Source organism: Cornus florida, unplaced genomic scaffold (assembly GCF_030987335.1).
Source record: "Cornus florida cultivar Cherokee Brave unplaced genomic scaffold, ASM3098733v1 CherokeeBrave_3.0.0_Hap2_Chr04, whole genome shotgun sequence".
Taxonomy (NCBI): Eukaryota; Viridiplantae; Streptophyta; class Magnoliopsida; order Cornales; family Cornaceae; genus Cornus; species Cornus florida.
Window position 1 is genome coordinate 105,503,191 of NW_026775574.1, and position 25,407 is coordinate 105,528,597.

General features: G+C 34.7%; 4 protein-coding genes across 4 annotated transcripts; 2 read left to right on the forward strand and 2 right to left on the reverse strand.

The window, feature by feature from the left end:
* The first annotated feature begins 1,260 nt into the window (after window positions 1-1,260).
* On the forward strand, window positions 1,261-5,354 carry LOC132305508 (uncharacterized). The gene is made up of 6 exons (XM_059803143.1): window positions 1,261-1,723; window positions 2,115-2,469; window positions 3,253-3,444; window positions 3,671-3,745; window positions 4,105-4,204; window positions 5,088-5,354. Exons 1-6 carry the CDS (start codon window positions 1,261-1,263, stop codon window positions 5,352-5,354), a joined length of 1,452 nt encoding a protein of 483 aa, XP_059659126.1.
* Window positions 5,355-10,360: 5,006 nt separating this feature from the next.
* LOC132305509 (protein RADIALIS-like 3) lies at window positions 10,361-10,612 on the reverse strand. The gene has a single exon (XM_059803144.1). It carries the CDS (start codon window positions 10,610-10,612, stop codon window positions 10,361-10,363), a length of 252 nt encoding a protein of 83 aa, XP_059659127.1.
* Window positions 10,613-14,024: 3,412 nt separating this feature from the next.
* LOC132305511 (protein RADIALIS-like 3) lies at window positions 14,025-14,276 on the reverse strand. Its single transcript, XM_059803145.1, has one exon. The coding sequence runs from the start codon at window positions 14,274-14,276 to the stop codon at window positions 14,025-14,027; it is 252 nt and encodes an 83-aa protein (XP_059659128.1).
* Window positions 14,277-14,813: 537 nt separating this feature from the next.
* Window positions 14,814-17,571, forward strand: LOC132305512 (dol-P-Man:Man(7)GlcNAc(2)-PP-Dol alpha-1,6-mannosyltransferase-like). The gene is made up of 4 exons (XM_059803146.1): window positions 14,814-14,848; window positions 15,399-15,468; window positions 15,510-15,627; window positions 16,908-17,571. Exons 1-4 carry the CDS (start codon window positions 14,814-14,816, stop codon window positions 17,015-17,017), a joined length of 333 nt encoding a protein of 110 aa, XP_059659129.1. The 3' UTR covers window positions 17,018-17,571.
* The last annotated feature ends 7,836 nt before the right edge of the window (window positions 17,572-25,407 follow it).

The window sequence follows — 25,407 nt, forward strand, 5'->3', positions numbered from 1 at the left end:
TGTAAGAACACTTGTGAATTTAACATTGCGCCACATACCATATTCTCTTTGTTAGATCTGATCTTCATAAAAGGTAAACTAACACTCTTATTGACTGACAGAGTCACCACACTTCAAGAGCAATCCTCCATGAAAGCGAATCCACACTAAATTGAATTTGGATCAGAGAGCAACAATATTGAAGAGTAATATTTTGAATGTTCTACTTTTAAGATTTACATTAGAGAGAATTTCGACTTTCGAATACCAAGTTACCAACCCCTTAACTTCGTGGGTTTAGTTGGTGACTTTGACCGGACAAACACCCTTTTTCTTGGACAAGAAGCCTAAAAGCCTGTATAAAGTCGATACTACCCTTCCTCAGATCTCAGACTTCATAATTGCTCGTAGGCTGAAACAGACCTTTCCCTGAGCTATTTAATAATACTCACCAAGAAGTAATTCAAACTTTTTGCGGTTCGATACCACGAAGAGCTTCGTACCCTTTCCAAGGATTGAGGAGAAGAAGTGAATCCGTTATCGTGTTGCGCACTGACGATGAGCATTGATCATATTCATATGACGATGCATTTCTGATCCCTACTCATTCTAGGGTTTCCACACTCACCTTCTTCACATCCTAAGGTAAACTAATTCATTCACACATATATATATACACACACACATACACGGTATATATTATGTTTATATCTATATGTATCATAAGTTAGACCTTCCCATGTAAAATCAATATACGAGTTTTTTTTTTCTGCCTACTTTTCTTGGATTTTGAAGGATTAACTTTGAGCATGTCTGTTCGAGAAGCTGAGAATATTTTGATTTAATATGTTTTTTTGTTATATATATACATATATATTACCGAGGTTTTCTAGGGTTTTTGAATATGGATCGAGATTTTCCCAAGGTCGGATTAGGGTTTCTATAATTTGACGCTTTTGTTTTTCTCTGTGTTCTTTGCTTTAAAATTTACATGTTGTTTGGTTGGTACAAAAGGGTGCTCGTCCAATTATGCGTGAAAATTTTGAGCCTGATCACAGGTGCTTTAAATTGGTTTAGATTTCTTGACGATTCAGAGTCATGCCGACCTACACAGCAATAGCTTTGGACAGGTTATTTGAACCAGGGGCTTCAAAATCCATCCAAGCAGCAAAGAATGCTCCTCATTCGAAACTCGAGAGGAGAAACAATGCTCCTAATTTGAATCCGGAGAACAGAATGAGTGCTCCTAACTCGACATTGGAGGGGAGAAACAGTACATCAATGGTGACAACGATAAATCAGAAACACCACTGGGCTCGGATGTCACCAGCACTCTATGCCACTCCCGAGCCAACACCGCTTCCGGATTCTCCAACTTCATTCCCTCCGTCTCCTTACATCATCAATCACAAACGACGTGGGCCACGCCTTCTCAAGAGTTTCTCTGAAGTTGGTGTTGCTACTTGCAAACAAGCTGTAGATGAAAGGGATGTAAGTGAGAATGTAAATAATCCTGAAAAGGAGGTTGCTGACAAGACCAATGATGTTACTTTTACTGTTGCTGTTCCTAGTCCTGTTGAGGAGGAGCATGTGAATGGTAGTTATGATGGGGTACTTGGAAGAAGTGATTTGGCATTGACGAGTGCCAAGAGCAACACAGAGGCTGAGAGTAATAATGGGGTGGGAGTGGAACAGTCTTTAAATCTTACGCCACCAATTCCGGAGTTTTTTGATGCTTGGGAAGGTACCTGCGCTTTGCTTCTGTCATTTAGATGGTTTTATCTGTATTTGCTTAAGCCATTGTCTATAGCATCTGAATACTTGACAATGTGATTAGATGTCCCTGTTCATATGTTAGCATACTTGCATATGTTAATGTGTTGTCTTCTTGTTTTCTTTATCACATATAAAGTAGGAAGTATTGCATTGTAATTAGATGTGTTCACAATTCTTACAGAACCCTTTAACCCCACTTCATTATTAAAATATTATTCTCTAAAACTTGTATAATTTTGGCTTCAACATTTCCATGAAACCACCTTATTTGTTATATATTTCCAGTAACATCACAATCATATTATTGTTACTGCTTTCCAATCTTGGTAGGCTTACTTGTATTTCTTACTTGTTTGTAGAATTGTCTTCTGAGAATGGGCCGCAGGCTTCCCTGCCTGATGTTGAAGAGGAATTGCGGGAAATAAGATTGAGTTTAGTGCTGGAGATAGAGAAGCGGAAGCAAGCAGAAGAAACCTTGAAATATATGCAAAGCCGGTGGCTTAGGATTCGGGAACAGTTGTCTCTTGTAGGGTTGACACTTGCAGATCCCATTGATGTAGTGGAGAATGAAAAACTGCAGGTTGATCCCGCAGAAGATCTGTCCCAACAAGTTCATATTGCCCGGTTTGTCTCAAATATCATTGGGAGAGGAACCGCAAGATATGTTGGGCTTGAAAGATACTGGAATATCGTTAGACAACTCCCAAAATTCTTGTCCATCTCTCTCTTTTGGGATGTCCCAAAATACATGTCCTATTCCAAAAATGAATGTTCTATTTTTTATAACATTCCCAAATTATCCTTTTGACTAAACAGCGGAATACTATTTTGACTTTTAACAAAGATAAATTTGTAAATTCACTCTTATCAATACAATAAAAAAGAAATAAAAATCACTAAAATAAAAGGTTGGATTCCCCAAACAGCCCAATAATTTTGAGACACAGGAAGAGTATATATATATATATATATATTACAAATGCGTTTAAGAAAAAATATAAGAAAAAATTAAGATATATAGTCAGCATTTGACAAAGTTACAAAAATCAGCCTATATGTAAGGTACATTTTTCTCTTCTTATTGTTCAAATGTATAAAGCCCATCTTTAAGTAGATAAAGAGGTTTTGAATTTTGTAATATTGGCATATCAGAATTTTGCCCCTTTTTTTATCATTAAATTTCCAACCATCATACTTGTGTCCACGAAGGGTGACTATAATCTAGATATATCATAATACTTGGAATAGGGTCGTCACAGATTTGGTGATCATAACCTTTTGTTAGTTTTATTTTTGGTAGATCCTTGATATATGTAACTATGAATTTGTGATTTTTCATGACTGCATATATTAAGAGTTGGGTTAAACTTACTCCTGTTGTTGAAAATATACCTTTATAAGCTTATAGGGCTCATAGCTTCATAATTCAGAAAGCTGACTTGCTGATTTCTTTCATTTTGCTCTTCATACTTTTCAAGTCGATTGTATATGGATTAGGGATAGATGTCCAAACCAAAGCTCTTTACTACAAAAGCAGAAGTTAACTGAGATAAGGCTGCAACACGGGTGGGTTGGATCAGGTGGGTGTCAGTCTTGGACTCTTGGCTCAACCCGAGAACTAACCCTGCTCATCCAAGCTCTGTACAGTCCAACCCTCAGCTTGAGCTACTACGTCTGGCTGGGCACAAAGTAATTAGACAGGTCTGGTTGCTCTCAAGCGGGGTTGAACGGATTGGATCAAGCCCTGACATTCTTTTCATTCCCCCCTGGGCAGTTTTACTAAACAGTTGAGAGCAAGTGAATATAGGAACAATTGGAAAATGAAAATGGAACAAAACAAACATAATTGAAATTCAAGGATTGGTGAAAATTGACAATAAGAGTTTAAAATTGATTTGTGTGCATGTGTCTGCAGAATCAGCACTAGGTTTTGCTTCGAGGATTCTGGAGAATGGATTGTGGCAATGGAATTGGAAGAAAATGAGTCTCTGTGATTGGAACAATTATAGGTGAGACGATGGATAAGGTCGAGAGATAGGTTGAGCCATTGAGGAATAGTAGGGTTTGTGGAGAAGTCATCATCTTTCTTATTTTTGCTTTTTTTGTTGTGAGAAATCTGAGAGAGAGATTATCTTACCATAGATGATCCCAGAGTTATTGCATAAATTTATATATATATATATATAGATATATATATAGATATACATAAATAGATCGGACCTAAGCTGACCAAATTAATGTCAAGAGTTTGAGTCGAGTTGAAGTGATGTGTGTGTGGCTGTGGCGTGCATCTTTTCTGTGTCTACTATAAATAGTTCTGATGTTTTCCTGCTATTTACTTTGGTATAGAGATGACACGGCATCTGAGGCAACAAAGGAAGAAAAGGCATTGGTGGGTGTGGGGTTCTGTTTCTGCTGCTATTACACTTGGCACGGCTACCTTAGCATGGTCTTCTTACCAATCAACTGTAAATGGATCATCTTCTTACCACGACCATGCAACCAAGTGATGACCTTCCAATCGAATTGCTAACTGAATGTAATACTGCATAAGCAAGTAAACAAGAGGTCAGACATGCCATCTTGTGAATACCACCAATGTCGAGCTATTCTTTTTCTTCTTGTTGCATGGTTTCTGTGCCGTAGAGCCTCTATGCAATCAGATGATTGGGGAATAGGTAAATTACTTGGAAACATTCAAATCTGCTGGATGTTTCTTCAAGTAGTTACTGAACTAAGGAATAGATAAAATGTCCTGCTCGTGGAGAGGGCTTTTGGATTCGACTGATACGTCACCCGTTTGCATCTCTACTTTACGGTCCAACTGATTTGTCATGCCTCTTTGAGTAGTGCTATGGGGTTATGCAACCAAGATGATGAATCACAAGAATCAACAGCTGGTAGAGTACGTCTATAATTACCTTTGCACAGCTTTAGCATGGTTGCTAATTTGAAATATTTATGATTCTGTATTTTTTAACCTTTTGAGTACAATTTACTTTAATTTTATTGGAGCTCAATTCCACCAGTCTAACAAAATTTAATTGAGGTGTTAATGTGTTGATTTCCCACCCACTTTCTGGGTCACTGCTGGAATAAGATCAACCTTAAATCTGAAGGAAATTATTTTTTAATTGGCCTAAATCCTCTTATGTGAGAAAATGTTGGATTGTATGATCATATCCATCCGGTTGGTGAACCAATATAGCACTCGGGACAGGTACTAAAGGTCAAATTAAATACTCCAAGATATATATATATATATATATATATATATATATATATATATATATGAAATGCAGATGTCTGCCTGACCCAGTTTGATTGTGTAGATTACTTATATGGGAGATATCAGATACGGTAATGGTGGCAAATGGCAATGGACCTGGCTGGCTGCCATTGTTTCTCTTCATAATACTGCTAGGTTTCAGGTGTCACGTCCTGGAAGAGACTTGGTGAAGAAAAGATGTTTGCAACGTAGAGGTTTATGGAGTACTCATCCCACTGCTTGCTTGCGGGAAGTAGTTTCTGATGCTTCTGATTCTTCACCTCTCCGATCAATCAGGCATTTATGGAGTACTGTTTGGTCTTGTTGCTGATACATGTCCTCTTGTGGGCTTATATAGCTAGGAAGAATAAAGGCGGAGAAGAGCATAGTCTAAAATAAGTTAAAAAACGTTTGAAAATAATGAAAAAATTATTGATTGGTAATAAGCACCTATTGGCTTTTAATTGTTCCTTGGAGTTCAAATTTTCTTCCATGAATCTCTGTTTTGCGGCTGAGAATTTGCTGCTAAATTGATCCCCAACTTATAATGAGAATTTTCAAACCAGAGTAAAAATAATTTATATTATTAAAATGCAATTTGGGCAGTTAATCCAAACCTAATCTGAGTTGAAGCCAATTTTTTGAGAAGTGGTGTGGTGTGTTCAATCAAAATTTTAAAGGTGTCAATAATCATTTGAGCCTAGGGGCACAAGAAACACATACGTTTGCTAACCGTGTTACCAACTCATTCTAATTCTGATGCCTCAAATCTCTCATTCATTTTCTCCCTCTGGATGTATTAATGTTCTCTCACGCCTGAAATAAATGGTTTCCTTATCAATATAACTCTAACTATACACTTAAATCCCCAAAATCATAAAACACAAGACTTAGTAGACACAAGACTTTATCCACAAACTATATATATATATATCTATATATATATATATATTTCCAAGACCAGAATGAAAGAAAAAGTTTAGAGAAGAGTTAGTAGACATTATTTTTTAAAAAGTTTTATTCAATTGGATGATGCTGTAACTAAGCCCTCAAATATAGTAGAATATAATGTTAGTAATTTAGAGAGATTTCAAATTATGAATTTTTTTTTTTTAACTTTCTTTTATTCAAATTTTTAAGTAAAAATTGAAAAGAAAAAAAGAAAAAAAAGAAAAAAAAAAACTCTGAAGTCAGAACAACTCATTATATTATTTTGTAGCCGCTACAATTATTTTGTCATTATCTACCATTATGTAGCGGGCCTAGCGGCTACATTTATGTTATGTTATGCATGTAATAGCTAATTTATATGTTGGAAATATTGTTTGAAATCTGTTAAAAAAATTTGAAATTGAAAGCCTATTTTTTCGTAGCACCAACACTTGGTCAATCCAAGAATGGAATATTTAATTGTGTTTGAGTAATTCTATAAAATGATTTACTTTTTATTTATTTACTTTTATTATTGGTTTTATTATTATTATTATTTTTTTATGTCATGATTTCATTCATGTAATTGAACAAATCATTTGCATGTAACAACAATTATGTTTTCTTTGGTTTCTTACCATCTTAATAACAAGAATTTAAAACAAAAAAAAAATCTTAATAATAAGAGTGAATAAACTTTCTAAAAATTACCCCATATACTTCCTCTACATGGTATGTAATTTTCTAGTGGTAGTGGAATCAAAACAATTTCCAAGAAATAGGTGATGGAATCAAAACAATATATGATGAGATGATAAATGTATTTATCTCAAACTAAATGACTTAAATGTCCATTATAATTAGATTCTTGTGAATTAAATAGAGGGAGCGATGTCCTTTCACATTAAAAGTGGTTATATTTTTAGATTTTTAACTTGAGTAAGTCAACTACAACAATTTCGTCTAAAAAAGATACTTTGGGGAATTTGTGTTCACAAAGTAAGTAAAAAAAATAAAAAAATCCATTTTTATTTCTATTTTGAAATGTTCAACTTTGGGGTATTTTTGTGTTCTCGAAGTAAGAAAAAAAAAATTCAAATTTGAAAAAGAAATTATGTTACTTTTTAATTGCCAATTTTAGTCCACTAAGGAAAAGAAAAAAATTGGACACTAAGAAAACATGGTAAATTATTATAATGGCCGGTAAAATCAAGTTAGTTTTTGAGCTGTTTAATTTTTCCATTTTCTATTCCAACACCATGGAGGATTTTTTCTATCCTGTGCGGTTGTACTCAATTTTATTTTCTTAATTATATAGCTTAAATATAATTTTATTGACTTTCCTTTTTTTTTTTTTTTTTTGGGAATTTTTCTTTGCTGCTTGACATACCTTGCTTAATGGAGAGAGAGAGAGAAGAGAAAAAAAATCTATTAAGGGATAATTTTTTTCAAAAAATTATCTCAAATAATCACTTAAATAGACATTATTAGTTAAAAATGTCTCTTAAGATAATAGAGGTGAGTTTTTTTTATTAAAAATATTCATAAGAGAATTTTTCACAATTATCTAATAATAGTTAGAATCTTACTCCCACAACAATTAGTAGGCATACGTTACTGATTTGACATTTCATAAGCATGCATATGAAATACTCCAATTAATTTATAAATTTTTTTATTTAGATTTATTTTTCCAAATTCTAATGTCAAGTAATGATTATAATATGAGTATTTTAAAAGATTAAGGATATGGAACAGTAAAAAATGAATTAATTTTATTTAAGTAGAGAGTAATGTCATAATATTAATGGTAGAATAATAATCAGCTCCACTTATATATATAATATTAAAAACTAATAAAGAATAACTATATAAGAGGAATTTATAAATAAATAAATTATAAGAGGATTAAGAGATTTCCTATTTTATCCCATGTTTTTTACTTCCAAACCAAGATACCATTAAGTTAACTTTTTACTTTACTTTCCTAAAATTATAGACTAACCGCCTTCAATTCCCTCTCTCTCTTCTCCATCTGCGCCTAATCTGTCTCCTCTGCCAAATTAGTAGTAACCGCCTTCAATTCCCTCTCTCTCCCCTCTCCATCTGCGCCTGATCTCTCCTCTCTGCCAAAGTAGTAGTAACCGCCTTCAATTCCCTAACCCTCTTCCTCCAGGCTCCATCTGCGCCTGACTCCTTTTTATTCGCTTGCTGAGCATGACTTGTTTGTCACAAATAGAAAGTCGAATCCATCGCATCAAATAGAAGGGACAAATCATTTGCTTATTCATTCATTGAGCACTGCCTGATCCAGTTCCAAGAAACCAACCCTATAAGAGAAGGTATAGTTGGCTGTACTCATTCTTACCTCTTAGTGATCACTCATCAACCCCAAGCAGGAAAGGCCTTCTTTGTACGGCGAATCGCCAATAGAATTCAAATCTGACTGTGGTCCATACTTCGCATCCAAGGGGCACTCCTGCCCATAGAGCATCATCTTTCTCCCCCATCTGCGCCTGATCTCTCTCCTCCATCTCCGGCCCTCTTCTCTGCTATGGCCGCCACCACAAAAAAGCTCTATGTATGGGTTAACGGCTATGGTAATAACGGAGGTGATGATGGTAAATATCTGCCTTGCATCAACGTCGAATTCAACTTCCGTGTGGAGCAGACTTATCAAAGCAGAACCAGAGGCCTCATCACCCGACACGGTATCGGAGAGATCTCATCACGACGTCCATACAAGTACTTCACCTATGATTTGCTCTACACAATGATCCATGGCATGAAAATCCCCTTCCCTTTAGAGAAGATGCTCTGTGAGCCAACTGAGTTGGAGAACACCAACGACCTAATCCTGCATGTTTTGGACGTGGCTAGTTGCACGGTCAATAGATTTTGCAACTCCGGTCAGAAGCTATTCAGATTGGACATATACATTGTTAATAGACTGATTTTACCCCATGCTGAATTTGAAGCAATAAACCTTGCAAAGGAGCAGGTAGAACGTTGGTTTCAACTTCATCAGAAGGTTAATCAGATGATACTGTCCAAATCATTTTCAGACTTTGGTTTGATCCACGGGGAAATAGGAAGAATAGTGAGGGATACAGCTCATGATCAAGATTTGGAATTGTCATTGTTGGAACTAGCTATGAGGGAGTACTTTCAGGAGACAGTAGAGCCCGTGAGATTTGAAGGTGATATTGATGATCATGGTGAGGAGGAGGAAGTACTCTGTGTTATATGTAAGGATGAAATCGTCGTTGGGTCTCGAGTCATTCGGATGGCATGCTCTCGTATCTACCATGTCCAGTGCATCGCAGAGTGGCTGCCATTGTGTCGCTTCAAGTCGTCAATCAACAAGTCTGAGGTATCTTAGTAGTTAGTGGTAGCATTTATGGATTTCAGTATTTGTAATTAAACACAAGAACAGGGTGCTCTGTACATTCATAATTGTGAATTACTGACTTCAATGTAAAAGAATTAGTATAGTTTTGGTCAATATAGTTACCAGATTATGGATTTGATTCATTGTTTAATTTGCTCTCTTCAAATGGGCTTTTGGATCGTTTCTTTTTTCTGGCCTGCATATGTATGGAATAGAAAGTGGTTCACTGTATTGCCATGGTTAAAAGTGTTTAATATGTTAACTATGTTGGGAGTTATATATCTCACAAACTAAGTTATCAACAACAAAAAAACATTACACCTTTGTTTTTATTTAATTTGAATCATTTGTGTGTGGATATGAATTTGGCACATTAATCCAAATTAAATCCACATTTCAATGCAACTTTAGGATCCCATAATTGGATTGTTAGAGAATGTTAGTGACATCCTTGATTGGATTTTATATAACGTAGCTAGCTAATCCGATTTCTGATTAAATTGACTTATGGAATGCTCCACCTATAGAACTCAGAATTTCCTAGTATGGGAGTCATCTTAAGAATCTCACTCAACATACATTATCTCAGACAAAAGGTGCTTTCAATTTTTAATAAGCCAAATCTTTTCTTAAGAGGAAAAATGTACGGATCTTTACTGCTAGGGATCATTTATGATCTTTAGAGGAGCTTCACACACATTTCAGCATGAAGTGTTACAATATTAATGGAACAATTAAATTATGCAAACATGAAATTTTTTAATCTTCTGAAAAGTGGTTCATTCTACTGCTATATATCGATCAGCCCTCATCAGAACTATTATAAAAAATGTTCCACTTGCAAAAGAATACCATAGATTAATCACATATGCAGGGGATGGGGGAACATGAGTATGAGCCTCACACAAGATATAGACTATTATCCAATTTGGTTAATTGCCAAAACTTTCCTACCAGTTAAAACTTAAAGGAGGCATTAGGAGGTTACCTCTGCTCTTCATTACTGATACTGTCTCTTACTTGTTACGTGCATTGCTCTTGTAATTAGGAAGGGGGACTTTGCCCGACTCAATGCATTTGATGTCGCTTAGAAGCATCTCATATTGCATCTTTACTTCCTCCACACTTTTCCCACCAACGGCCTTGGCTATGTTGTGCCACCGGTCAGGGGTGTCCTTATCATATATTGCAATAGTGTTCTCAAACAATTTATTCTGCTTGGCTGTCCAATTTGAGTTGGGAAAGCCTGAAGGATGACTGGATGCCATTTTATAGCAGATTTATTAGAGCGAGTTTAGATGAGGAAAATGGTGGGAGCAAATTAAGAATTATAATGTCGATTATTTGCTGACAAATGAAAGGAAGTGAATGGAAATGCCAATGGAAAGAGGTGTGGAAGGCTAGCTTTACTGAGTTTGAGCAAATGTAGAAGACTCTGGTGAAGGGATAATGAGTGAAGATATGTCCGTTTTAACAATTTCAATTCCAAGATTCGTTCATACTTATGGTAGGAGGGAACCTTAAGTTATTTAGGAATATTTAATCTTCTATTAGACACACATGATGCTGATGTATTGATTCAACAGTTTAACACACATACCTGTATTCATGGCATGTCATTTCTAACATGGATATGTCACCTAGTGGTGAAGTGCTTATGTAAAACATTTATTACTCAACTTCACAAAGACCTCATTGTCGGTCTTAGCACCTTTGGCTTGAGCCTTGAATTAGTCACTCCTAATTAGTCTTGTCATCTTTCTTCCACATGACTATCATCCGAGCTGCCCTTAAACAGTAATCAGATGCTGATGGGTGAGGTGGTTGGGGTTGGCCTCAGGTCCTGATAGCTTGAAGGACCATCCATCTCAGTCAAGTTTCTCTCTTCTTGTTCCAGATTGTTGCCACATTTAACTTTTCACAAATTTGTTCCTTTTTCCCTTTTTATTTCTATCCTTGTCTTGGTTCGCAGTTTCAGTATTTGTCTATTGTTTTTGCTGAGTTACGGATATTTAGTTGACTTCCAGCTTTCTTTATCATTGAGTATGGTCTTAAAACCATCTTGTATTATTAGAATCTATAACAAATCTTGTAATGAAGAATCCAGGAGATTTCACCAGATTTTTTTGTATCTGGATTTGATACTTTTTGAATGGATATGGCTTTCATCTAGAAGTGTTTATGTAACGCTTTTGCTGGCTTGCTTGGATGAAAATTTAGAAAGTTAAATACGTATTGTAATTTTCAATGTAATTGTAGCTTCTTGATGTTCAATTATCCCAAAATATTATGTCCTTTCATTTTTCAAGAAATCTGGTATTGGATTTTGCAGTTTCTCTATTTTGACTTGTAGAAAACTTTTATTAATTTCTGATTTCAACTTTTTACAGCTACAACAATAGGAAAAAGAGATTCTGGAACTTGGTTTTTTATTGCTCTGCTGGGAATGCTCATTGCCAGGTTGGATGAGTATGCACATTCCGTCATTAGAAATTTGAATTACTTCATCTATCGATGCTTATTTATCATTTTGTAGTCTAGGGTGCACCGTTATAATGTTTATGGCATCATATGAGAACTATCCTAGTGGTTATGCACTAAAAGATTTGCATCGGATGGGTGAGCTCTCTCTCTCTCTCACACACACACACACACACAAGCATCTTATGAGCCAATATGTTCATTGCCATGAAGTAGACATTCTCTGTGTATTAAATGCTGATGTGTGTTTTTTGTCCTTTCCGAAAACCTGCTTGATTAAGTGCACCTTTAATAACTATGCATTCGACCATGGAATTACATTTGAAGGCATGATACATACTTAGAAGAAGATCCTTCTATTGCACGATTTCCTTTGTTATCATAGCTTGAATGATGTACGAATGTGCAATTAAGGAATTAGTAGTAGATGAAAAATAATTTACAAATAATGAATTGCAATAGATGGAGAGGAAAGATTAAGATATAAAAAAATAAACCAAGGGGTTGGCTTAGTTGGAAAAGACTTGGGCCTGGTGCCTCATGAAGTATCAGGTCTCAGGATCGATTCGTGTTAGATGCAAACAATTCTTTGGAGGGGGGTGTGTGACTACCAACTAGGGGAAAAAAAAACAAAAAGTATTAAGATAAAAAGGTAATGGTATTCTCCCACTAGTGCTACTTCTAAGGTTTGCAAAGCTGACTACTCTGATTGAAACCAAATACAACTTTATATGTGTGTTGCTAGGTTGCTAGGTTTGAGCGAGCAAAAACAATTGAAAGGTTATTGGTATTTCAAAATCATGTGGTTATAAGGAGCTTTATGTGTAAAATCTGTATAACATTGTCTCCAAGTAAAACTTTAATAAGATAACTAAATGAACCTTAAAACATACTTAGTGAGACAAGTTGAAAGGTTTAATATATCCAGAGGTGAACTACTCAAAAGAAGGGGTCCTGCTAACTTCTTTCTCTCTCTCTCTCTCTCTCTCCCTCTCTCTATATATATATATATATATATTTATATTGTTTATTCTTTCTGATATGTAAAGAAGATAATCGGAGCCGTCTAACAAACCATAATATTTGTCACCTAAAAATAGAAAGTATTGTGAAAGTTGGTGCGAGTCTTGGAGTAATATTTTACAGACTATTATACAACAAATATATTGTAAAGCAATTGGCATGCTTTACCATTCAGTATGTAGGTAAAAGAAGCCGAGACAGTGTACATTCATCTAACTATTTGTCAATCTTGAATAGTTTTTTGAATCATCTACAATATATTTGTTTCAATCAGAGTAGTTACCAGATTATGGATTTGATTCATTGTTTAATTTGCTCTCTTCAAATGGGCTTTTGGATCGTTTCTTTTTTCTGGCCTGCATATGTATGGAATAGAAAGTGGTTCACTGTATTGCCATGGTTAAAAGTGTTTAATATGTTAACTATGTTGGGAGTTATATATCTCACAAACTAAGTTATCAACAACAAAAAAACATTACACCTTTGTTTTTATTTAATTTGAATCATTTGTGTGTGGATATGAATTTGGCACATTAATCCAAATTAAATCCACATTTCAATGCAACTTTAGGATCCCATAATTGGATTGTTAGAGAATGTTAGTGACATCCTTGATTGGATTTTATATAACGTAGCTAGCTAATCCGATTTCTGATTAAATTGACTTATGGAATGCTCCACCTATAGAACTCAGAATTTCCTAGTATGGGAGTCATCTTAAGAATCTCACTCAACATACATTATCTCAGACAAAAGGTGCTTTCAATTTTTAATAAGCCAAATCTTTTCTTAAGAGGAAAAATGTACGGATCTTTACTGCTAGGGATCATTTATGATCTTTAGAGGAGCTTCACACACATTTCAGCATGAAGTGTTACAATATTAATGGAACAATTAAATTATGCAAACATGAAATTTTTTAATCTTCTGAAAAGTGGTTCATTCTACTGCTATATATCGATCAGCCCTCATCAGAACTATTATAAAAAATGTTCCACTTGCAAAAGAATACCATAGATTAATCACATATGCAGGGGATGGGGGAACATGAGTATGAGCCTCACACAAGATATAGACTATTATCCAATTTGGTTAATTGCCAAAACTTTCCTACCAGTTAAAACTTAAAGGAGGCATTAGGAGGTTACCTCTGCTCTTCATTACTGATACTGTCTCTTACTTGTTACGTGCATTGCTCTTGTAATTAGGAAGGGGGACTTTGCCCGACTCAATGCATTTGATGTCGCTTAGAAGCATCTCATATTGCATCTTTACTTCCTCCACACTTTTCCCACCAACGGCCTTGGCTATGTTGTGCCACCGGTCAGGGGTGTCCTTATCATATATTGCAATAGTGTTCTCAAACAATTTATTCTGCTTGGCTGTCCAATTTGAGTTGGGAAAGCCTGAAGGATGACTGGATGCCATTTTATAGCAGATTTATTAGAGCGAGTTTAGATGAGGAAAATGGTGGGAGCAAATTAAGAATTATAATGTCGATTATTTGCTGACAAATGAAAGGAAGTGAATGGAAATGCCAATGGAAAGAGGTGTGGAAGGCTAGCTTTACTGAGTTTGAGCAAATGTAGAAGACTCTGGTGAAGGGATAATGAGTGAAGATATGTCCGTTTTAACAATTTCAATTCCAAGATTCGTTCATACTTATGGTAGGAGGGAACCTTAAGTTATTTAGGAATATTTAATCTTCTATTAGACACACATGATGCTGATGTATTGATTCAACAGTTTAACACACATACCTGTATTCATGGCATGTCATTTCTAACATGGATATGTCACCTAGTGGTGAAGTGCTTATGTAAAACATTTATTACTCAACTTCACAAAGACCTCATTGTCGGTCTTAGCACCTTTGGCTTGAGCCTTGAATTAGTCACTCCTAATTAGTCTTGTCATCTTTCTTCCACATGACTATCATCCGAGCTGCCCTTAAACAGTAATCAGATGCTGATGGGTGAGGTGGTTGGGGTTGGCCTCAGGTCCTGATAGCTTGAAGGACCATCCATCTCAGTCAAGTTTCTCTCTTCTTGTTCCAGATTGTTGCCACATTTAACTTTTCACAAATTTGTTCCTTTTTCCCTTTTTATTTCTATCCTTGTCTTGGTTCGCAGTTTCAGTATTTGTCTATTGTTTTTGCTGAGTTACGGATATTTAGTTGACTTCCAGCTTTCTTTATCATTGAGTATGGTCTTAAAACCATCTTGTATTATTAGAATCTATAACAAATCTTGTAATGAAGAATCCAGGAGATTTCACCAGATTTTTTTGTATCTGGATTTGATACTTTTTGAATGGATATGGCTTTCATCTAGAAGTGTTTATGTAACGCTTTTGCTGGCTTGCTTGGATGAAAATTTAGAAAGTTAAATACGTATTGTAATTTTCAATGTAATTGTAGCTTCTTGATGTTCAATTATCCCAAAATATTATGTCCTTTCATTTTTCAAGAAATCTGGTATTGGATTTTGCAGTTTCTCTATTTTGACTTGTAGAAAACTTTTATTAATTTCTGATTTCAACTTTTTACAGCTACAACAATAGGAAAAAGAGATTCTGGAACTTGGTTTTTTATTGCTCTGCTGGGAATGCTCATTGCCAGGTTGGATGAGTATGCACATTCCGTCATTAGAAATTTGAATTACTTCATCTATCGATGCTTATTGTTCATTTTGTAGTCTAGGGTGCACCGTTATAATGTTTATGGCATCATATGAGAACTATCCTAGTGGTTATGCACTAAAAGATTTGCATCGGATGGGTGAGCTCTCTCTCTCTCACACACACACACACACACACAAGCATCTTATGAGCCAATATGTTCATTGCCATGAAGTAGACATTCTCTGTGTATTAAATGCTGATGTGTGTTTTTTGTCCTTTCCGAAAACCTGCTTGATTAAGTGCACCTTTAATAACTATGCATTCGACCATGGAATTACATTTGAAGGCATGATACATACTTAGAAGAAGATCCTTCTATTGCACGATTTCCTTTGTTATCATAGCTTGAATGATGTACGAATGTGCAATTAAGGAATTAGTAGTAGATGAAAAATAATTTACAAATAATGAATTGCAATAGATGGAGAGGAAAGATTAAGATATAAAAAAATAAACCAAGGGGTTGGCTTAGTTGGAAAAGACTTGGGCCTGGTGCCTCATGAAGTATCAGGTCTCAGGATCGATTCGTGTTAGATGCAAACAATTCTTTGGAGGGGGGTGTGTGACTACCAACTAGGGGAAAAAAAAACAAAAAGTATTAAGATAAAAAGGTAATGGTATTCTCCCACTAGTGCTACTTCTAAGGTTTGCAAAGCTGACTACTCTGATTGAAACCAAATACAACTTTATATGTGTGTTGCTAGGTTGCTAGGTTTGAGCGAGCAAAAACAATTGAAAGGTTATTGGTATTTCAAAATCATGTGGTTATAAGGAGCTTTATGTGTAAAATCTGTATAACATTGTCTCCAAGTAAAACTTTAATAAGATAACTAAATGAACCTTAAAACATACTTAGTGAGACAAGTTGAAAGGTTTAATATATCCAGAGGTGAACTACTCAAAAGAAGGGGTCCTGCTAACTTCTTTCTCTCTCTCTCTCTCTCTCTCCCTCTCTCTATATATATATATATATATATTTATATTGTTTATTCTTTCTGATATGTAAAGAAGATAATCGGAGCCGTCTAACAAACCATAATATTTGTCACCTAAAAATAGAAAGTATTGTGAAAGTTGGTGCGAGTCTTGGAGTAATATTTTACAGACTATTATACAACAAATATATTGTAAAGCAATTGGCATGCTTTACCATTCAGTATGTAGGTAAAAGAAGCGGAGACAGTGTACATTCATCTAACTATTTGTCAATCTTGAATAGTTTTTTGAATCATCTACATTTTCAACAGTAGCCAACTATTCAGATACAGAAATCATTTTTGTGTTTAAGTTGTTAGTTTGCATTTGCATTCAATTCTGGTTGTGTGTGTGTATTTGAATTGCATTATTCAGTGAAAATTGATATGATTGTTCTGGCAGGCTATGCCGCAAACAATTCAAATGAACAGTGGGTCCACATAGACTCCTTCTCAGCGATGAATGGAATTTCTCGCTTTTGTGAAAATGATTTCCCATGGAGGTATACTTGATTCGACTTATTTGTATCGTCTCTTAAATTCCATGATGGTCTTTATCTATTTCAGTGACTGGTTTCTTAGGATAGTTTGATCTATAGCAAAATAGTGGATCGTCCCTTGGGTGTAAGTACCAAGTCGTAAATAGTCATGGTGATATATTTTATTTATCTTGGACGTTATACACGATTTGTTGGAAAAACTGATAGATTTTTTTTTTTGATAAGTAGAAAAACTGATCGATTTTACAATTTATGTTGTAACATTTCCTCTGCAGGTGGAGTTGTTGGCTTGTTTTTGCATTCCCTTTGTCCCTAGATTTACTTGGGAGTTGTATGTTGTGTTTTAATCTTTGAAGTGTGCTCTGAGGAAAGACTGTTACTTGTAACTTTTAGAGTCGTATATTATTTAGATTTGATGGCTGATTAAGTTGGTTTTACTTTTATAGGGTAAATGGTTTTGGTATCTCCTTCACAAAATGGAGTTCCTAGTCATGTGAAAAAATAGATGCCCTTGGTTGTTATGTGCACTGCTCTTAGTACTATATCCCATGAGATAATTGGGCATGTCATGAGTAAAATGATTTTTACAAGTGCACAAAATTTGAAACCAACTACTGATATATTCTGTAAAAGTATTGGAATGGGGCTCAATATAATTATGACAAGCTTTGTGTGGTTGATATATTTTAAAAACACCATTCTCTTGGCATATTAAGTAAGAATTCTATCAATTGAAGAGAATTTTTGTCCCTTGTCTCATTTTCCTTCTTCTTTTCTTCTCTCCTTCCTTCCTTTCACTTTATCCTTCAAATTGGGTTTGCTTCGCATGCTTTAGGTTGCAGCAGTTGTCATAATGTTCCTTTCGGAACACTTCACTGTCATCACTCACTCAAAGTAATCATTCCTTAAGAACTAAAAGCTACCTTGCATTGCTGTTGGTATGAGCATTGGTATTTGACACGATGATTTAGCAACCTATAAAGTGGAAGGGAATGAGGGAGAACTTGCTGAATTATGCAGCAACGTGGAACTTGATAAGAGTGTCGATGGATATATAACCATAAAAAGGAGTATTCTGGTACTTTTATTAGATTGAGACATTGCCTTCATTAGATTTTAGAGAAGATTTTTCATTATACAATGACTGATATACTCATTGACTGAAACTGAAAGGTTCGCACTATAATTGCTACTTCCGTGTTGATTCCCATTAATATGATCTCCTCTTTTCATATGTGAGAGAAAAAAAAAAAAAACACGAAAAAACAAAACAAATAACAAATAACAAAAAAAAAAAAAAAAAAAAAAAATTATAAATAAAATGTAGGTGCTATGAAAGTTTAACTGCATAAGATAAGCTTATATATCATATACCTCATTCTTGGAATATTTCTTCTTACGCCCTCCCTTGCGAGACTTTTGGGATTCTGAAACAAATTTAAAGCCCTCTTTATGTAGGTGACAAGAACGGTTTAACTGCATAAGATAACTTATATATCATATACCTTTATTTGAATCCTCTTTCTTGTGCCCTTCCTCATGAGTCTTCCGTGTTTCTGAAACAAAATTAAAGCCCACTTTGGATTCTGAAAAAAAAAAAAAAAATTTAAATCCCTCTTTTTTCTTTCTCGTTTTCAAAGGAAAAAAAATTTATAATTAAATAAAAAATTATAAATCAACTATAGGTCCCATGAAGGGTAACTGCACATACCTTCTTTGTTGGAGTCTTTCTCCTTGTGCCTTTCTTCGCGAGCGTTTTGGGGTTGTGAAACAAGTTCAAAAAGCTATTTTTTTCAGATGTTGAAAAAAATAAAAAAAAAGGAAAAAAAACGAATTATAACCAAATAAAAATAAAATATATACCCGTGTACTTTCTTTTAGAGTAATTGTTATAAACCCAATTTGTGAAGACCTACTTTTCTAGTCCCATACGGAAGCAGAATGTAACGACTACTGTGTCATTCCCGCATAGATTTCATTCTATTTTATCTCCAAATTGCAGCATCATAGCTTTTTGATCAAGAGTAAACGTAGTCCGGGGAAGCAGTTTCAATGGTAGCTTGTTTTTCAGGGGGTGCGAACCTTTCAGTCAATATAAGTATATTGTATAATGAAAAATCTTCTCTAAAATCTACTGAAGGCAATGTCTCAAATAAAAGTACCAGAATACTCTTTTTTATGGTTATATATCCATCTCCTAACGATGCTTTTATCAAGTTCCACATGGCTGCAAAATTCAGCAAGTTCTCCCTCTTCCCTTCTATCTTCCATCCAATTTTTTTGGCAAATTTCAGTATTGTTGCTCTTTGATCCAAATTCAATTTAGTGTGGATTCGCTTTCATGGAGGATTGCTCTTGAGGTGTGGTGACTCTCAATAAGAGTGTTAGTTTATGTTTTATGAATATCGGATCTAATACAAAGAATTTGGTGTTGTGTACGTACCACTATATTTCTTTTTAATGTTACAAACCCAAGAATTGAATACCCTCTTCTCGATTTTCATAAGGATACAAAATTCCTCTACTACTTTTTGCTGACTACGTCGATTCCACCCAATTTGGTCTGTGAATTTAACCATCGTGCTAGTTTGATCAGGACTAAATTTTGTGTAAAATTTATTCCATTCAAGTTGGTGATGTGGGACTGTGAGAGACAAAAAAACGGTACATAAAAATTAGTCACTATAAACATATGTTATGGATTATCAGCCACTCATGCAGTAATAAAGGGCTTGCTTGCTTGGACAAATAAAGCTGAAAGAAAAAAATAAAATTGCAATTTTTTAGTGTGGTGTTAGCCACAATAATTTCTACCATCACAATTGCCAATAGCATATCGGTTGCCAAGTAATGCATTTCTAATGTATAATAGTTAGGCAAAAAAAACATACCTATTTTATTCTTTCCTACTCCACCATTCCCATCAACTCTCATCTTTCAGAAAAGAGACCTATATTATTAGGACATATGAGAAAAATTTTTAAAAGTGTTAATAAACTTATAAAACATATATTCTGAAATTGAAAACTAAACTTCCAAGTCTTTAATTCCCATTAATAAATTGTTCGAGCATCACATCATAATAATATTATATATATATATATATAGGAACAAAAACAAAAACAAAAAATCAATATGTAAAACATGAATAAATAAACGTAACCAATAGCTAAAAATGCCAATTAAAATTTTAGAATATGTAAGAGTTTGTTGCCTGAAGACTGAGGAGGCATGTTTCTTGAACCTTGTTCTTGCTAAATGTTAAGACCCAATGTTAACCCTAAAAATAGAAAACACTCAAGTTGTGAGGAAGAGGTTTTACAATCTCACTCATAACAATTAAAACATCATCATCTAAGTACTATCTGTATCATGTATCAACCCAACCCAACTATGCTTTCAGTCAAACTGTTGGACACCTATCCATAGAAAGAGGTGTGATTAGCCCATATTACACTCCGCTCTTATGTTAAATTAATCCAATAACAAAGTACAATGCATCAGTTTAGGAATAATCTTCAAAATTAACAAATCAATATCCTGATATTCTGCATTCTAAAAACAAAAGAAAATCAAAAACCAAAATTTGAAAATAAAAATATGGGAGAAAGATTGAATATATCCTTCGTGTATTACATAGATTGTATTTCTATGTGAAAAAAAACATCTAGGATTTCTCAATGAGGTGGGCTAAATCAAAATATATCAACCAAAACCAACTGTTGTTTAATTCAATTTTAGTTAACTACTGATTAAGGCATAGAAAATCCTAGATTCTTTTTTCAAAGCCAGAAGTATCACTTCAGATTCTTTTTTCAAAAAAATTGAACACGGACATGGCATGGATACGGTGATACGGCAAATTTCAAAAAATTTGAATACGAACACGGCATGGATACGGCAATAAAATCATAATATAATTTTTATTATATATAAAAAATATATTTATATACTTTTACTTAATTTCTTATATATATTAATAAATACAACTCATTTAAATTAGGCCAACCATCTTTTTTTTTTCAAAAACATAAAGTCAATAGTACACATTCCATTAAAAAAATAAAAAAACAAATATATATAGACCACTATTTATAAAATAAAATATAGGTATATATATATATATATATATATATATATATAAAATAACACAGATAAGATGACCCACGTCTCTGCTCCTATCGGCCATTATCTGTGATCCCCCTCTATCTTCACAATTTGAGATCTATAAACACAAAAACAAAATCAATTTTACGCCTTCGTATCCCCCATCGTTTCCGGTCATTCTCTTACTTCTCTTTATCTTCACAATTTTTACGTCTATAGATACATCAAACTAGTTCGATTTCAATTATATATATATATATATATATATATATATATATATATATATGATACCATGTTACACTGGTTTGGCTCATTTATCAACTTTTTCCTCTCTGGCTCTCTTCATCTTCTTCCTTCACTACTTCAGGCAAAAGAGGCACGGTGAAATAGCTCAGTCCTGAGATGAGAATGTCATACTTCGATACATAGGAATCAGATTAGTGCGTGTCTGATTGGTGTCCATCGGTGTCCGATTGCATCGAATATATTAAAAAATGCAGAACACGGTTAAAGCGTGTCGGACACGTGTCCAAGCTTGGGATACTCGTGTCCGTGTCGGACACGTGTTCGACACTGGTACATCGACCCTTAGAGATGTGTAGGTGCTTCATAGACTAATTCTATTAATATATATATATATATATATATATTGAGTTGGGCTAAAATCAGTATAGTAAAAAAAAATTAAAAAATTTGGAGTGGCCTGAAGCCCACCAGAGCCCACACCTACATCCGCCCTTATCATCACTCGTAATAATATTGGTACTTAACACATAACATGACTCTGCAACATAGTGAATCAAGTAGAAATCTCAATCACTCATAATTTCATACAATTTAAGTTTTTTTTTGTTAATATTTAAACAAAGAAATTAGAAAAGATTATGCAAAATATCCATGACCAAACAATTAAGCATAATGCAGTAACATCTTAGTAGTGAATGACATTGCATTGTGATGGTAGAAATTGCAGCTGACACCAAACAAAAAAATTGCACTTTTATTTATTTTCCTTCAGCTTTGTTTATCCAAGCAAGCAGGCCCTTTATTACTGCATGAGTGGCTGATATTCCAGAACATATCTTTATAGTGACTAATTTTTATGTACCTATTTCTATCTCTCACAGTCCCACATCAGCAACTTGAATGGAATAGATTTTACACAAAATTTAATCCCAATCAGACTAGCATGATGGTTAAATTCGCAAATCAGATTGGGGTGGAATCGACGTGGTCAGGAAAAAGAAGTCGAGGAATTTTGAATCCTTATGAAAATTGTGATGACCCTGTGTGCGGGTGTGCCGTGGGTAGGTGCGAGACATTGGCAGGCTAGCACACTGGCGAGCTACGGGTGCATAATCCCACATCGCTTGGGTAAGGGAATGGTGAAGTGCTTATATATAGGTGTATCACTCCAATTGGTATGAGGCCTTTTGGGGTAAAACCCAAGAGCAAAATCGTGCCGGCTCAGGCCCAAAGCGGATAATATCATACCATGTGGTGGAGTGGGCCGTTACAAATGGTATCAGAGTTTGACCCAGCCGGAAGTGTGCTGAAGGGGACGTCGGGCCTCCAAGGAGGGTTGATTGTGATGACCCTATGTGCGGGTGTGTCGTGGGCGGGTGCGAGACACTGGCAGGCTACGTAAAAGAATGGTGAAGTGCTTATATATAGGTGTGTCACTCCAATTTGTATGAGGCCTTTTGGGGTAAAGCCCAAAAGCAAAACTGTAATACCCCCTAATTTCGGAACACGGGTTGATCAAGTCCGCGCACAAAATCAGGGGATATCAAACCAATTAAAGTATTTAAACAAGCACAGATTACAAAATAAAATAAAGAATAAAATAAAACGCTGAAGAAATCCAATTAATAGTAAATCCATTAATAACTTCCAAATGGTTACAACTCGGGAATCCCGTAACTCAAGGACCCCTTAACCAAAAGTTACTATTTAGAATTTCAACAAAATAAGTACTAATATCAACTGAAACAAAACTAATATCCTACTTTTAAGTAAATAGAAGGAATGGATAAGTCCTCCAGCTGCAGATCCTCAACCTTGAGACTTGACCTTCTACAACCTGCAAAATAAATCGCGGGTTAAACCCTACGAGCAAGTTCTCTCTACCAAGCCTCTGAAAACCAATAAACAGATCGTCTTTACCAAAACCATCCCTAATTAAGCTTTAACTTTAATATACGATGCTGCAAATATATATAAATACTTATATATATAGTGCAAGAATCCTACCAGTTAGTAGGGCATTAAATTGTCAAAACCACTCACCAATAATTAATTATCAGACATACCTAAACCAAACCCCCCCTTTTATAATTTTCTCATACAGTAAACCCCACTCACCTTAACTCCATCCTAAACTGTAATTTAGTCATCTAAACATATAGCAATTTAAATATGCACCGGCAAATCAACCATGCCTTTTATAAATATATTTATTTATATATTAGCAATTCAACCATGCTTCCTTCCGTATATTTACTTTTGCAATTAATTAGCAATTCAACCATGCTTCCCATATATGAAATTTATTCATAACCAATAAGGTAGTATATCAAAGCCTTTGGCAACTCATCCATGCCTACAATTCAACAATGTACTAACTTTAAACTTATAGACTTCACATGCATATAATAAGCATGTCCTTAATTTAATAACCGTGTATCTATTACGATTTTAAATCAACCATACCATCCACGAATCAAGTCATACCAAACAAGATTTATAATATTTAATAATCTTAAATAATATATATACACATATATTTTATAATATATATATATGTGTGTACCATACATTCCATACCAATCGTTGACTATTTAAAATCATATCTACATATATATATACATATATACACCTCCTTTCATTGCAAAAATATTTAATTAAGTGTATTTATACCACTAAATGCTACTAGGTATCTTAGTAACACTCGGAGGCTCTCAGAACATCAAGAACACACCCTCTAATGATTAATTTTAACCCTAACACGCTTAAGATAAATACTGGAAATTCACCGGAGTCTCAAGCAACTTTCCAGGACCTCACACGCATCCCCACGCGCCTCCACGCGCCACCACATACCCCTAGACTACTCCCACGCGCCTTCACGCGCTTCCCCTTACCGGCAGGCGCGTCCACGCGCCTGCACGCGCCCTCACGCGCCTGAGCCACTCTCGGCGCGTGTGTGGCTTGTTCCTATTGGCCAGCCTTCTGCGTTCTAGTGTAATTGCTTGCACTGGATCATTTTCCTGTTGACTGGACCATATCTATGGTCCAGATTTAATGCGCACACAAATTTTATACAACCGCAACACACTGAATCATCCTACACCCATTATCTTCATCTAACGGCCCAACCTAGCGAGTGCAACCGTTTCTCATGTAATCATCCACATTGGATTATTCTCTTGTTATCAGGACCAAGTGATGGTCTTGATTTGGGCGCACAAGAAAGACTGTGTGTTACGCCGCACCAAATCCAACCCCTTTTTGTGCATGCGCCGATTTGTATGTTGCCAGTATATATAAATATATATATATATAACCAAAAATTATACATAATAGTGTATATATTTTACCAACAATTTTATCAAAGGGAAAAAAAACTAAAACAAATAATACGAATCATATGTATAAAATATCCAGAAAATTTCAGAAGCACTCAAATACTATATGTAATATTTTAAGGCCAACATTAACATATATAATAATTTAACCACCATATAATATAACTAATCATGCTACCCATCATTAAATCAACCTTTAAAAATTTCAGAAATTAAAATTAGAAAATCCTAATAGCACATACATGTATATAAAGGATTAAAGCTACATATATGCCAACAATAAATGTGATCCCAATAATCTGATTACTAATTTATTTTGATTCCACAAAATAAAATAAAACTATAATTTTGATAATGAAGGTGATAGGCTTATGAGCCCTAAGAGGAGAAGTAGAAAAGAACTTGCCTTTTCTTTTCCAAATTCGGTCTCCTCTTACGTTCTTTGATCCGGCCTCCTCTTCGTTAGCTCTTCTTCTTCTCTCTTTAATTCTCTTATTTTTCTAACGTGGAAAAAATCCTAACCCTAAAGTCTTATGTGTCTATTTATACACATCCAAAAAAACCTACATCCTTTTCCCATTAGGATTATTATCATATAAAATAAATAATATTTATCTTTTAAATAATATATATACATACATATATTTTAATATAAATATATATATATATATATATATTACCTTCCATATATAACCATTAGTATAAATAG

Excerpts from the sequence above, each read along its gene's own strand:
- LOC132305508 (XM_059803143.1), top strand. The coding sequence starts at position 1,261 with ATGGTGACAACGATAAATCAGAAACACCACTGGGCTCGGATGTCACCA. Across the intron at positions 1,724-2,114 it reads GTTTTTTGATGCTTGGGAAG|AATTGTCTTCTGAGAATGGG; the intron begins GTACCTGCGCTT and ends ACTTGTTTGTAG. Across the intron at positions 3,445-3,670 it reads TACGTCTGGCTGGGCACAAA|AATCAGCACTAGGTTTTGCT; the intron begins GTAATTAGACAG and ends ATGTGTCTGCAG.
- LOC132305509 (XM_059803144.1), bottom strand. The coding sequence starts at position 10,612 with ATGGCATCCAGTCATCCTTCAGGCTTTCCCAACTCAAATTGGACAGCC.
- LOC132305511 (XM_059803145.1), bottom strand. The coding sequence starts at position 14,276 with ATGGCATCCAGTCATCCTTCAGGCTTTCCCAACTCAAATTGGACAGCC.
- LOC132305512 (XM_059803146.1), top strand. The coding sequence starts at position 14,814 with ATGCTGATGGGTGAGGTGGTTGGGGTTGGCCTCAG. Across the intron at positions 15,469-15,509 it reads CTGGGAATGCTCATTGCCAG|ACTTCATCTATCGATGCTTA; the intron begins GTTGGATGAGTA and ends GAAATTTGAATT. Across the intron at positions 15,628-16,907 it reads AAAAGATTTGCATCGGATGG|GCTATGCCGCAAACAATTCA; the intron begins GTGAGCTCTCTC and ends TTGTTCTGGCAG.